The 14,246-nt window shown below is 44.7% G+C and overlaps 1 protein-coding gene across 2 annotated transcripts in view; it reads right to left on the reverse strand.

Moving 5' to 3' along the window:
- Nucleotides 1-637: 637 nt before the first annotated feature.
- Nucleotides 638-14,246, reverse strand: part of st13 (ST13 Hsp70 interacting protein) — a 55,875-nt gene continuing 42,266 nt past the window's right edge. Inside the window, exons 9-13 of one of the 2 annotated variants that reach the window (XM_084328182.1) lie at nt 13,344-13,446; nt 12,644-12,760; nt 12,217-12,289; nt 9,732-9,820; nt 638-1,652 (exon numbers count right to left, since the gene is read on the reverse strand). In XM_084328182.1, coding sequence (XP_084184308.1) covers nt 1,518-1,652; nt 9,732-9,820; nt 12,217-12,289; nt 12,644-12,760; nt 13,344-13,446 — 517 coding nt within the window. In that variant the 3' untranslated portion in view covers nt 638-1,517. Of the gene's footprint in view, nt 1,653-9,731; nt 9,821-12,177; nt 12,290-12,643; nt 12,761-13,343; nt 13,447-14,246 lie in introns of both variants that reach the window. The other variant, XM_084328181.1, reaches the window with a different exon arrangement.

The raw sequence follows: 14,246 nt of genomic DNA on the forward strand, positions 1-14,246 counted from the left end.
AAAGATTTTCAACTGGAATATTTCATTCGAGATCTAGGATGTATTGTTTAAGTGTTCCCTTAATTTTGAGCAGTGTATATAAAAAAGAAAATTAGATTAGTTGCCTGGATCTCACAACCTGTAGTATCAAGTTATTAAAATGTTAATCAACATTTTGTCCTGTCCCTGAACCCCAAATGCAGGGTTGGTTTAATAAACCTGTGGCTAGAAACCTTCAGACAGGGCTTGTCCAAAATATTCAGCAGTAGCCATGAATTGAACGGAATGAGGTTTAATGGAAGTGGTAGTCAAACCCCCCCCCCCCCCCATAAAGCACTTATTAATTAAAGCCAATATATTGCTTGCGTCTTGTGTACATCACAACAGGCAAGAATACTAGACAGCTTGTTTAGAGTTGTTAATCTAAACCCCGGTCAAACGGCAAGGAGCACTAATGTCCTTTTCCTGCACCTAAATGTTCACACCGTCAAACCCATGTCCCCTTCAAGAACATGACAAAGTGTCTGCCTGTTCAGATAAATCAAAGGGATCTTCATATTCAATAAATCAGATTCTCAACAATAATCTCTGGTTTAGTCTAGTCACACGAGACGTCAGCTATGAGAATACAAAGTGAATAAAGGAGAGAATATCAAAGCCATTTTTGCAACAACCAAAGGTTTACTGATTTTTTTTTTTTTACATAATCAAAATCAAAAAAAGGATAGTAACATTTTTTTTTGCATTTGGAAGGATTTGACGGAAGGTATTACTTTACTGTAAAGGAGAGGGGGGAAAAACATTACAAAATTTGAGAGGAAAAATAAAAATCAGGTACAGTAACAGGGAGAAGAAAACGACAACATTTGAATGGCTCACTACATAGAGAGAGAGACACACACAGCAGTAGATGCCCCATGATCAGAGAAATGGCTCCAAGATTTTCCTCTGAGCTGGTGGTAATGCAAGAACGCCACCTGCACTAAAAAAACAATGCAGATTTACTTTGCATGTAAATCATACACGCCGACAGTCGATTCCTACTGCAATGTTTTCCATCAACACATAATTGAATTGAGCCGTAATTAGCACAACACAAAGATTCAATGTCCACCGATGACATCACTGGAGGACATATTCAAACTCATTAACTCTCAATAACTGTTAAACTAAATATAAGTTTGTGTGTGTGATTATGTGCATAATAAATTAGCATTGTTCTTTTTTGGTGAAGTGCCCCTTTAAGTTATTCCAGATACAGGTTCTCATTGTTAAAGCAAAGCCCTAGTAAAGTGAGGGGATGAGAGGGAGGACAGTTGTCCCATCATCACCTCCCAAACCTGTGTCTAGTAGAAAATTATCAGCATGCCTTTAGTCACTGTGTGACATCATTCTTTCATATCCATTCCCATCCATACACAGTGGAATAATATTGTTAAGAAGCTTTGCGGCTCTCCAGATGCTCCTGACCACACACCCGTGCTCTCGCACCACCTCTTCCTCCTCCTCTCACTTCCGTCCTCTTCTCTCCTCCCCCCCTAGGGTTGTGGCGGGGCCCCGAACTTGGCACTCAGCTTGGTGATGAGGGCCATGATCTTGGGGTTGCTCTGGTACTTGGAGATGTTGGCTGGGTTCTGGGCCACATCCTGGAAGGCTGCCATCACCTCTGGGTCCTGGAGTTCGAGACGAGACAAATGGGATCAGATTCCTTTTCTATGCTTCATTACATGTATACACATTAATTCCAATGATTCGCCCGTTCTATTCTACACATTCATTACAATGATTCGCCTGTTCTATTCTCCAATCTCCATCCATCTATCATCCATTGAAACACTAATTATCACCAACATCCTGTTGGGGGATACCCTTTGAGAACAGCCCATCTGAGGTTTCTCTCCTCCACGTCGCCTGTGGTGCTTTTTTCCCCCTATTGCTAGGTTTTTAGTGAGTCGTTCCTCATCTTCATTGGGGAAAGTCTGAGAGTGTCGCATATTTCGATTTTATGGTGTTTTTGTTTTTGATCTATTGTGATGTTTCTTCTCGCCTTGGGCTATTCCATGTGATCTCTGTACAAATACATGTGATTTACATGATAATCAATAATGTAGCTGTTGGTTTGATTTCCTGAGCAGGATCAACAAGGGGTTAAACAAGCATGTAACTCTGGCTACAGGAAACAAAGGTTATCCTATAACTGTAGTTACATGAGTCTTTGGGAGCATTCTGCTCCCTTATGGGATATCCCGTGTCACCTAGCGTGACCTTGAAAGAATTCCGCTACTTGCACCTTTACTTGTCCAGCCAACGCCCCCTTCCGCCCATATGCATATAAGCGAGGGGCGTGACGGTACTCCCCGAGTACCGGCCTTCCCCGAGTCTTGACCTTCGGTAGGAAGACAGACAGGGGTCCTCAGTGAGTTCGGGAGCAGAACGCTCCCAAAGACTCATGTAACTACAGTTATAGGATAACCTTAGTTACATTTAGTCTTTGGTCACGTTCTGCGACATAAGGTCGGAGCAGGACGCGGAGAGACGACAAATGCACCCGCTGAGGTCCCCTACAACCATCAGAACACCGGGGAGGGTCCGGGCCCCCCCACCCCCCCTATTGAGGCCGCACTCCGCTGCTGAATTAGGACCGCCGCTGCTATGAACTAGAGTACTAGACTATTAAAAAAAATATATAATAATAATATATATATATTTTTTCATAATTTCATTTGGGCTGTGGGGGGTGCTTAATGTAAAAGACTGACCTAAGGAAAAGGCTGCAGGGAGACCATCTGGCCGCTTGTATGCGTCTCAGCATCAATGGGCCCCCTACCAGTGAATTCCCCTACCAAAGAGCTATGCCACTGAGACTTCTTAGGTGTAAAGTGCTGTTGTAGTGTTATGATGTGTATGTTACAGTTAGTATCTCAAACAATTTTTTATTATTTTATCCTCTCAGATTTCTCTGTTTTTCTCCCCGTCCCAATTTAGTCGTTGTGCCAATCCCCCCCCCCCCCCCCGCCTGGTTGTTGTGCGCATGTTCTCCTACTGGTCGGTACAAGGGAACCCTGAAGTCATCCGCACGCTTCCTCCGACACGCGGCGACAGCCAGTGACTCTTTTTTCACCTGGCAGAGAGGACTCTCATTGGTGAAGTGTAACGTGTGGGAGGTCACGCTGCCTTCATCAAGTCCTGCCTCCGCTGAGCAAGCGCCCAGACCTGACCTGTAGGCGTCGCTGTCCACAATGCCAGATTCCCACCCATGACTTCCCTCCCCCTAACTCAGCCAAACGAGTTAGTATGACGATCAAGCCAAGGCAATGCCGACTCCGGGAGTCGAGACCGCAGCCTCTTGCATTGGTGACGAGCGCAATCTCCGCTACGCCACCTGACGAACAATTCTACGGTAGTTTTAAGTAGGGGTGCACGATATCGATTTTTTTTACCCCGATATCGATAACTTTCTGCTCCTCAAGGTCGATACCGATATATATATATTTATTGTATTATTATTGACCTAACCAGATTTATCATGACATGAGCGTTACTACTATGAGCAAAACAAAGCCAAGACAACAGTTTTGACTGTTAATAAAGTGACCATATTTATTTTCCAAATAATGGAATTATGAACCTGGGCTCTAAATCAGTGGTTCCCAAAGTCGGGGTCGCAACCAAAAGGTGGGCCGCGAGCAGCCACGGGAGGGCCGCGAGATGGTAAATTTTTCTCTCTTTTTTTCCAGGCCACTGAACTAGAAGCAGGCCAGGACAGTGTTTCTAGTTGTATTAAAAAATGTGACTATATGGTTTTATATTAAAGGGGAACTATCTTATAAATGGCCTTTGAGTGTTCAGCATTGTTTCCTAGCTATGTGAACTTATATTAATATGATCTATGTCTCTAATTCTCATATTGGCGCATTCTTCCAATTCTCCTCTCACAATATTCACCCTCACTGAACTGAGTCATCTGAAAATGTACTGATTTGTGATGTCAGAGAGACACCGCTGCATGATAATGTGGCTGTGTGGCATCAGGTACATGATGAGCTGCACACAGTGGTTGGAGCCCAGGCTCAAAACGGCTCGAGATCTTGAGGTAGAAAAATGCTGTTTTTGAGGACTTGATTAGAAATACAAAACAATGAATAAAAGAAAATTGAGGTGTTCCATAGACTCACAGGAAGTGTAAAAGTGCCCAAATAGTGAAAGAAATAGTAAAATAGTTCCCCTTTAACTTAATAAATAAAAACGAAAAATCTACCTATTTCAATGAACATTTCAAACTAAATAACAGATTATGCACATAAAACGCTGAAAACAACCGAAGCAACAATAGTATTTTAATGAGGCTATTATTATTATTATTATTATTTTGCAACAAGTTAGCCCTCTCATAAATAGCACATATAAATGAATAACTATAACTTGAACTAACTTAATGGGATTGAAGTGATATTTGGCTTAAAAAATCGGTCGCCTGGCAAAAAAAAAAAAAAAAAGCCTGACGATGTGCATTGGGCCGCGGCTCTCTGACGCCTTATTTTCTGGGTCCCGGCCTGAAAAGTTTGGGAACCCCTGCTCTAAATGACTAAATAGCCGACAGAATCATTTGTCTTCAACGAGGGAAAAGGGCTGGTCGTCAAGTGCCATCATTTCTGTGATCAAATTAGAGATCGCTTGAGCCATCTGTCAAACGTCTTTAATTTTGCAAACGCCTCGTCAATAGGTACAAGCCCCGCCGGTTCCTTTGCCGCTGGCTTTGGATTCGCAGCAGCTTAGCCTTTAGCTGCTCGCGCGTCGTCGGATTTTAATACACCATCGTAGCGGTGGTGATGTTTCAGGTGACTTATTAGGTTGGGTGTGTTATAGCTTGTTGCCCCTTTCCCTCCTCGTGGAACTTGTGCATTTGTTACAAATAGCAAGCGAACGGTTTCTCTGAAACTTTGAAAAAGTCCCACACTACCGACACCTTATTTGTTTACTATCCGAGTGTGCTGCTTATGAAAGTTACGTGACTACGTCACAGCCAGGCATGAGAAAGGGAGCGCTGGATTTGTGAAAAACTCCCTCTTCCTAAACCACACGCTATCAGTCGTACCACAGTACTGGCAAAACGGGAGGAGCCGCTGCCTACAGTAAAAACAAACGCCCTTCATCCCAATCCACCCACACCGCATTTTTTTAACCAAAAGAATTATATATTATCGGAGCTATCAATCATTTTATCGGGTTCATCGGGGATGACGTCATAATTGCTGATATCGGCCCGATAATCATCGACCCGATAATTATCGTGCATCCCTAGTTTTAAGTTATTTCTCCAGCGTGCACTAATATGGATTCCGGCAGCACACGCGCACGCACGGATTCCGGCAGAGTGCGCGCAGCACATCACCGCTGTTGAATATTTTCTCAGGGGAAACACTGCGTATACAAGGCCGCGCCCTTGGTTATGTACATTGCTTGCAAGCGAACATGATAGCAACACCTATTGTGAATTCAGAGTCTACGCCCGTTTAAAAAGGCGTGTTCCCACATGAATCCTGCAACTCTCCCCACACACAAGAGAACGCCACCTGTCAACTTTAGCTATTACAACAGACAAACAGGCCCTCATTACTTATTTCGTACGAGGGCTACCTCAAAATACACAGTGAATAAACACACGCTCGTTACAAACAAACTCGTCTTTAGAGGGACTTTTTATTTAAAACATAGTATTTTGAGGAGGGGGGGGGGGGGGAGAATAGGGGGTAAAATGAAAAAGGCAGAAGAGAGCTTTTTCCTTAACGGGGAAGAGGGGCAGAGTGTAGCCAGAGTCGTTTTCCCAAGCGAACCCACACGCGAGCATACGCATATGCACGCGCCATCGCTTAGGAAAACCACAGCACGAGCTAGCCACCAACCGGGAGCCCTAGGTCCACGTTTATCTGAAACTTGGCCACACGAGCACTAGCGGCTCCTATTCACAAGCAAGAAATTGCCCCGTAAAACTCACTCACTCTACGTCGAGGCATACACAACACGTTCAGTTTAGACGCTGCTTCAATAAAAACCTGCCCCTCCTAAGAGGGTCTTTTTATCGAAGGAAACGTAGTTGTTTAGGGGGGAATATGGGGGGGGGGGGGATATGGGGGTTTGGTTTACAAGAGAGAGAAAACGGAGGGAGAGAGATGAAGGAAAAATGGGGGGGGGGGGGGGGGGTACAGCCTGCTAGGCATAGCCCCGCTCCCCTTACCTGCTGCCGGGGCGTGGTGCATTCCCCTCGAGGTGAGCTCCAACAGCAGCTTCTCTCTCCGTGTTTACATCTCGTGTCTCTCGCCATTTGGAGTCGAGGCACCAAAGATGACGCCCCCTCCATGCAACATTCTGGGATGTGCTGGTAGGGGGCGCAGGGCCCACTCCGGCACCAGCATTTCCGCAGAGACCGGGGGACTTGAATCTCACGGCCCGCATACTCTTCCTCCTACTACTGACCACCCGCCCTGCCTGCTTCACCACTGGGAGCAACGGCGGGAGCAAGCAGGCGGAGAGCTTGTGCCGCAATCGTCTGCCATCAGAGAGACCGCGCCCGTTCTTGTCGGGGGTCCGTTTGATGTCGACACCGGACTCTGCGCCGTTTGCCACAGCGAACGGCGGAGGTTGGGAGGAGGGAGTGCTAGTGGAACCGCCCGACCACAGCCGCTCACCGAATGACGGGAGTGAGCAGCAGCGGGGAGCTTGCGCCGTAAGTCATCCCTGGAGGGGACGCCGGAGGGCCTCCTCACTGAAGAGAGGCGCTCAACGGTCTCCGGACGGTGCGCACCCAGCCCTGCACGCCGCCGAGGCTCACCCTCTCACCACGAACATGGGACTAGGGAACCCCCGCGGCGCATAGAGGCGGTCGCGACGGAAATTGCTGGTGATGCCATCCTCGGGATCCGAAAAATAGCAACCACAGAGAATAACTAAGGTAAAAGCCACTTGCATGCCGTGTGCGTATAGCGAAACACTTCCTGAAGTGAAAGAATTGGGAAGGCGGAGTACGGTCACGCCCCTCGCTTATATGCATATGGGCGGAAGGGGGCATGGCCGGACAAGTAAAGGTGCAAGTAGCGGAATTCTTTCAAGGTCACGCTAGGTGACACAGGATATCCCATAAGGGAGCAGAACGTGACCAAAGACGAAATGTAACCCCCCCCATTCTTACCGTTACTTCTGCCTTGACATGTGCTTCAACCAGAGTACTGGAGTCACTCTTTATGCACGTATTGATTGATTGAAAATGTTATTAACAGATTGCAGAATGGGTACAATACAGTACAGCTCAATACACACAATTGTTAAGGGGATGCAGACCAGAGAAAGACTTTAATCTTGTTTACATCAGGATCCCCCATTTTCAATTCATCATAACCTATACAGATAGACAGTACTGCTACATCTATACATTTATGACATACCAGATTTACAAATACAGTACCGTTTGAGATACAAAAAGAGTCTAAAAGAGAGAGTATATACATTTGACGAAGAAACTGTACATTTGAGGTTGGTAGGTGGGGTGGAGGGGGGGGTTTGGTAGGTGGGGTGGGGGGTACACTGGATTATCGACGAAACCTTACTTGGTCCCAAGAAGAGGGTCTCGTGTATAGGGATGGGTACCTTTCACATTTGAACCGATACCGGTACCTGTGAATCGATACCGGTACCCAACGGTACCTTTTTTCGGTACTTTAGTCTCAAGAAATTTAATTTACCTACCTCAGTCGTAAAAAAATAATCCAAACTTCAAATAACTACAATTTCGACAGTTTTCGGCTTGTCATTGCTCCGACTGCTTTGTTTGTTGTGCGTGTGAACGTTGACATGAAGAAAAAAGTACTTTTTTTTTTTTTTTTCTCACTTGATTCGATACTCTGTAGTACCGACGTGTTTCGGTTCGGTACCTCAAAAGTACCGAATTCGGTACCCATCCCTACCGTGTATTATTGGGTTTAATAGGACATTTACTGTACATTGGAGGGGGTCAGTTTCGAATTGCAGTCTCTCGTAGGTGCTCTTTGAGAGTGGTTTTGAAAGTGGGTAGCGATTCACATTCCTTTACAGCTGTGGGTAGGGCGTTCCACATTGATGTGGCATAATTGCGAAACGCGTTTAGTCCCTCGTTTGAGCCGAATCTGGGTTTAACATGATTTGTGGAGCCCCCTCTGGTGTTGTGGTCGTGGTATTCACTGATCTTTGGGAAGTATTTTGACATGTACATGGGTACCTTGGTCGTGTAGTGTATCTTGTAGACCAGGCCCATTGCAAGTTGCTGTACTCTGTCGTCTACTCTAAGCCACCCTAGGTTGTCAAAGTGGGCAGGGGTGAGGTGGGTTCTAGGAGTAAGGTCAAGCAGTAGTCGGACCAGTTTATTTTGTGATGTTTGTAATTTTGTTTTTAGCGCCTTTGAGGTGCAAGCATAGTCGTAGTACCCTTGAATGAGTGCTCCTGCCAGAGTCTTCAGGGTATTCTTGTTTACCAGAGAGGAGATCCGGTACAAGAATCTAGTTCGTTGGTTGACTTTTTTTATTACATTGGATGCCATTTTGTCACAGGAAAGATTTGCCTCTAGGATGGAACCTAGGTAGGTAATTTCATCTTTCCTTGTGACAATATTGTCACCCACTGTAACCGAGAAGCCGTCGGTCTTGCCGAGTTTGTTATTTGAACCGAATAGAATGGACTCAGTTTTACCCAGGTGTAATGATAGTTAGTTATCAGTGAGCCAGGTGCAGATTTTGCCTAGTTCAGAACTGAGGGGTTTTTCAACCTGTAACTTGTTCTTGTCAGAGACCACACGTGTAGTGGCAACGTTGTAGACAAAGGATGGCTATAAATAAGTCTTGTGTCAAAGTTGTCGTCAAAGTTGTACATTTTGACCTTTACAGGTCACCATCTGGCCGATTGGTGTGGTATTTGAGGCACTGGCACACCATTGCACTTCCGTGTTACATTGAGCTCATGGGAGAGGGAGCAGGGGAAGAAAATGTATTAATGTGGATGAGAGCCTTGACATTAAGTGGTTGTAGCTACGGCTGTGGGGGTGCTGGAGACATGATCCAATAGACTTTTATACACCCGGGTCTCCTGAACACGGAGCGACCAATCCCAAGTCGATCGGCACTTTCTCGGCCGAGCTATAGTCACTTTTCAGCACCTACTCCCGAACTCCGCATGCGCAGATTGCCCACGGAGTCTCTCTGGATTGTCCACAGATCTAGGTTTATCAATCTGCGCATGCAGAGTTCAGAGTAGGTGCGGAAAAGTGACTATAGCTCGGCAGAGAAAGTTGAGATTGGTCGCTCCGTGTTCAGGAGACCCGGGTGTATAAAAGTCTATTGGATCATGTCTCCAGCACCCCCACAGCCGTAGCTACAACCACTTAATGCCAAGGCTCTCATCCACATTAATACATTTTCTCCCCCCGCTCCCTCTCCCAGGATTTCAGAATAACGGAAGTGTTGCTGCGGTGGTCTATAGCACCAAAGCTTTGCACAACATGTCGTCCCCGTCACAGACAAAACACGCATGTCGAGTTTGGTGTAAATCAGAAGATGTTTCACGAGTGACTCATCACTTGTGTTTTCTAAAATTCAACCCGGTGTAGCGGTCATGCGGTTTGACCTGGCAACATTCAGAATTACAACAATGAATGTCAGAATTACAACAGAGTGTCAATCATTCGCTTCCCACACCCAGATTTCTGGAAGAGTGACTTAAAAGTGACTCACCTTCATGGCGTTGAGCACTTCAGGGTCTTTGAAGAGATCCCCCAGTCCAGGCATACCGAAGGCACCTCCGCCTGGGAAGCCAGCTCCACCTACAATCAGGATTAGCTTTAGTAACTCTAGTAGCAAGTTCGACTACCGTAATTCCTCTAATAGTAACCCCGGCTTGTATTTGTTTCAACTGTAGCGGGTACCAGGCTTGTATTAGGAGGAGGCCTGTATAAGAGGGAGGCCTATATTTCAAATTTTTAAATGGATCATAATGAATAAATCAACATTTTGTGTCAGTTTGAACCCAGTAAAATGTACTGGGTTCATTTATTGAAACCAAGTACTGTATGAAATAGTAAACAGTGCAATTACAGGTGGTCACTGGTCATTTCCACGTTTTCAAAGTGAAATCAAGTAACTAGCTCAGTATGCAGCTCAGTATATTAGTAACCCGGCTTGTATTAGGAGGCCGGCTTATAATTGCTTAGCTCAAGAGCGCACCCGGCCATTAATAGAGACCCGGCTTGTATTTGAGACCCGGTTACTATTAGAGGAATTACGGTATATGGACTTTCAGGGTATCTGCAGGTTTCGACAAGTTAAATTTAAGACTTTTTTTAATATCACTTAGAGCAAATTTTGCGACCATACTAGCAAAATATATATATATAAAAAGAAAAAAAAACATAGCGACACATGCACACACAGAAAGTTTAGGTTTTAAGATGGTGTGTATGAGAGAGAGAGAGCGCATGTGTCCACAGCTACATCCTTCTCAATTCTGCTGTGTGCAATATTATATCTAATCATAATGAGTTGCCAATGTTATGTACAGCTTGCCATTAGTTACATAATCATGAAATCAATCCTATGAATGAAATAGCAGCCTGTTGTTATGTCGGCGGCTACATGTGAATGTGTGACGCACAAAACCCACCAGGCGCGGGACGCGGGCGTGAGGCGATTCGAGTTTCACTTTCGCTCCCATGTTAACAGGCTGTTCGCACTGGCCGCACGCGGGCGGGAAGCGAATTTAATCAATTTGGTTGGATTCAGAGACGTGCACCATGCGCATTTCCACAGAAATACTCAATATCTGCATTATTACCACACATATAGATGTTGTTCAACCAGCTAATGTGTCTGTATCTTTCCCAATACAAATAAACCATACTATACTTTTTCAGGAGTACAGTCGCACTGATTTAATCATTCTAAAATGAATTCTAACATTCTAATTAATTATATAATAACTGATTATACATGCAAAATGGACAATAGAACTGGAAATCCAATGTAAATGTGCCTTCCTCCGTGCACTTTCGCCCGCTCTGAAGTCGGACTCTGTGTGGATGGCCACGCGCGCCGTTCTCGCACGAAACCCGCCAGTGCTTGCGCCCGTGCCTGGTGGGTTTCATGCGTGAATCACACCAGGAACTGGACACATGGAACCAAAGCACCTGCGCTCCGTTTCATACAAGCTCTCGCCAGACGCATCAAGCTCCTGGTAGCCCCACAAAAAACAACCACTTGAATACAAAAACATGTAATATTATTTAATCTCCCAACAGCCAGGCTGCCCCCCCAAATGTAATACCTGTGCAATTTAAGACTTTCTAATACCGTACCTTTTAAAGTCTTAAATTGAGAATTATGAATGTAATACTTCTTAAGACTTTTTAATACCCAATGGATACCATGTCATTCACACCATGCACATCATAATTACAAGAGATGTAATGGTTGAGAATATGAATAATAATATGAATAATCCTACACCAGTTTATCTGATTAAATTCACTTGTGATACATGGTGAGACTTGGGCCAGGAAAATATAAATGTATATTGAATTGGTTCACTTAAAATCCAAAAATCTCTTTTAATCTATCCTTTTTTTCAGTGGATGTGTGAAGATCTAAAACGTTAAATTATATTTCTAGTGCGCCTCCAGTCCTGCAGATGTCGCTAGTTTGCCTTGTGCGGAATTACCATTTACTACACAGTTCAACAAATTACATCTTTTTACAACAATGGCAGGTGCTGGACCCCTGAAACCAGCACCATCAAGCCTAATTGAATAGATATTAAATCAAATTAAAGAAATAAATTACAGTTTCTATTGACTTGAATTGTGCTTCACCGTTTGTAAACTACCGTGTTCGAGCCAATCAGCAATACTCTATATCAGTGGTGCCCAACCAGTCGATCTAGACTTTTTTTTTTGCAAAATCAACTCTGCCTCTCCTTGTTAACTACAACAAGCAATGCCGTTTGTTATTTAAGATGAGGTCGGACTCGGCACCGACAGATTTGTGTTAATTATGCTGCTTTTATAAAGCCTCAAATGACTGCTTAGAATATACAATTTTGGCTGGTAGCTCTCGGCTAGGTGGTAAATTAAAAAGTAGATCTTGGTTCAAAAAAGGTTGGGCACCCCTGCTCTATATGAACCCTCACCTGGGAATCCACCAGATCCTCCTCTATATGAACACTCACCTGGGAATCCACCAGATCCTCCTCCTCCTCCTCCTCCTCCTCCTCCTCCAGCAGCTTGTCTGGCTTCTTCCTCCTGGAGAAACACAACCAGGAAGAAAGGAAACCGGTCAGAAACATTAGGTTTGATGCCCATTTCAAATGACTATTTTAGATACGTTATGTTAAGTCATGCTCAGGTTAGGAAAGGAATCCCAACCTGAGCATGACATGAGCAAAATGGCTGCCGTGTGAATATGGTTAATGGGAAACACGCAGGCGCCTCCGGCACAGCAGAGCGCCGGCGTCATTCTGATGCTGAAGTCTGCTTTCCCCCGAACAACATCTGCATTCAAACACCAGGTCTCGCGCATGGGAAGCCATAGGTTCCCCCGCCAGCCGGAGGGGGTCAGCATTGTTCATTAAACTTCCTTCCCAAGCGGCTACTCACCTTCTGGACGCGCTCGTGTTCCTCCCTGGCCTTCTTTATCCTCTCCTTCTTCTCCTTGATGTCCTGCTCTTCTCTCTTCCGCTCGTACTTGCGCCTGTGCTCCACCAGTTTTTTTGCCTGAAATAATAGAAATGATCCACTTCACAACTTATGCCTCACATTCATTCACACCAACGGTGAAGGCAGCCATGCAAGGTGCCAACCTGCTCATCAGGAGCAGTTGAGATAAAATATCTACCTATATTTGACTCATTTGTATTCTATTGTAAGATAGAAATGGAAGTTTAAAGCTACAAGGAGAATTGTCAACAAAATATAACACTGGAATAATTCAATAAATGAGACCATTGCTGAAACAATTAGTAGCTCAATTCTCATAATGCCACATTTCCCACAAACCCTGCTGCTTCCTGTTGCAAGGGTTTGTTCCTGCCCCCCAGCATGGAATTTGTTTTGATGACAAGGGAAAAAAACAGCCTTGCCAACGGTGAACATAGAGATCCTTTTGTTGATAAAGCAAGTTGTTTGGAAAGGCTTCCTTTGCTCTGTAATGCCTTCAGCAGATCAATATGTTTCTGCAGTGATTCTGCCAAAGTCTGGATTCACAATGATATACTGATGTCAAATCCTCCTAGTAGTGCCTTTAAAATAGTGGCAGAGTTAATTACTGAGTTAATGTATTTAGTCTTAGGTCCCATACCTTAGGTTGGACGTCTTTCAGCATAGCGCTGGCGTCTTCATCGTAGTCCAGTTTGCAGGCTGTGGCCAGATCTTTAGCCGACTCTTCCCAGTGGCCCAGCAGCCTGAGACACAGAGACGGTACCATGAGATGTAATGATCTCCCCCGGATCTGACAACCTATAGGCACCATAACCCTATCAGACAGTACTATGAGATGTAGTGATCTCCCCCGGCCCTGACAACCTATAGGCAGCTTCAGTAGTATGGCACTGAGGTAAACAATGAAAACAGAAATACACATTTTTAAAATATATTTTCTCTAGAAAGGAGAGTGCACCATTAATAATTATCTTTCCTGAAAGATGTCCATATTGTTATAGTGGACTAACAGACAATGTTCTATTTGGACCAAGTTGGTGGTACGGTAGTTAAGGTTTGCAAAGAATGCTCCGATGAAGGTCGTTGGACCAAAGGCTTAGTATTTATTAGATGGAAACTGCATTGATCCGAGAGTGTGGACGATTACCTCCTCCAGCAGCGTAGTCATCCTGCTTTGCAGAGTGAGCGGTTGAGATCTTAGATCATTATTTGACAAAGCAAACACTAACATGTTAGCTGCTAACCAACTAGAAAGTAAGCTCAGATTGCCCAGTTCATCAAATTAGCTGTGCATTTCCAGACATATACCACCCCTGGCTCTAGTGGCTCAGCATGGAGACGTGCATTTACACAACTAAGGAGTGGTTAAGCGGTTCATGTCATGCAAAAGCACCACAAGGTCATATCTTTACAAGCACATGAATGCATTTGTGTTTTTCCATAAGTCAGCGTTTCCCTTACATGGTGGCCCACCATGATATCAGACAGGACCACCACAAATATAATTCACAAACTGACAATGCGAACAGCGCTTCTAGGGTTG

This window comes from Notolepis coatsorum (assembly GCF_963971535.1).
Source record: "Notolepis coatsorum genome assembly, chromosome: 14".
Classification (NCBI taxonomy): Eukaryota; Metazoa; Chordata; class Actinopteri; order Aulopiformes; family Paralepididae; genus Notolepis; species Notolepis coatsorum.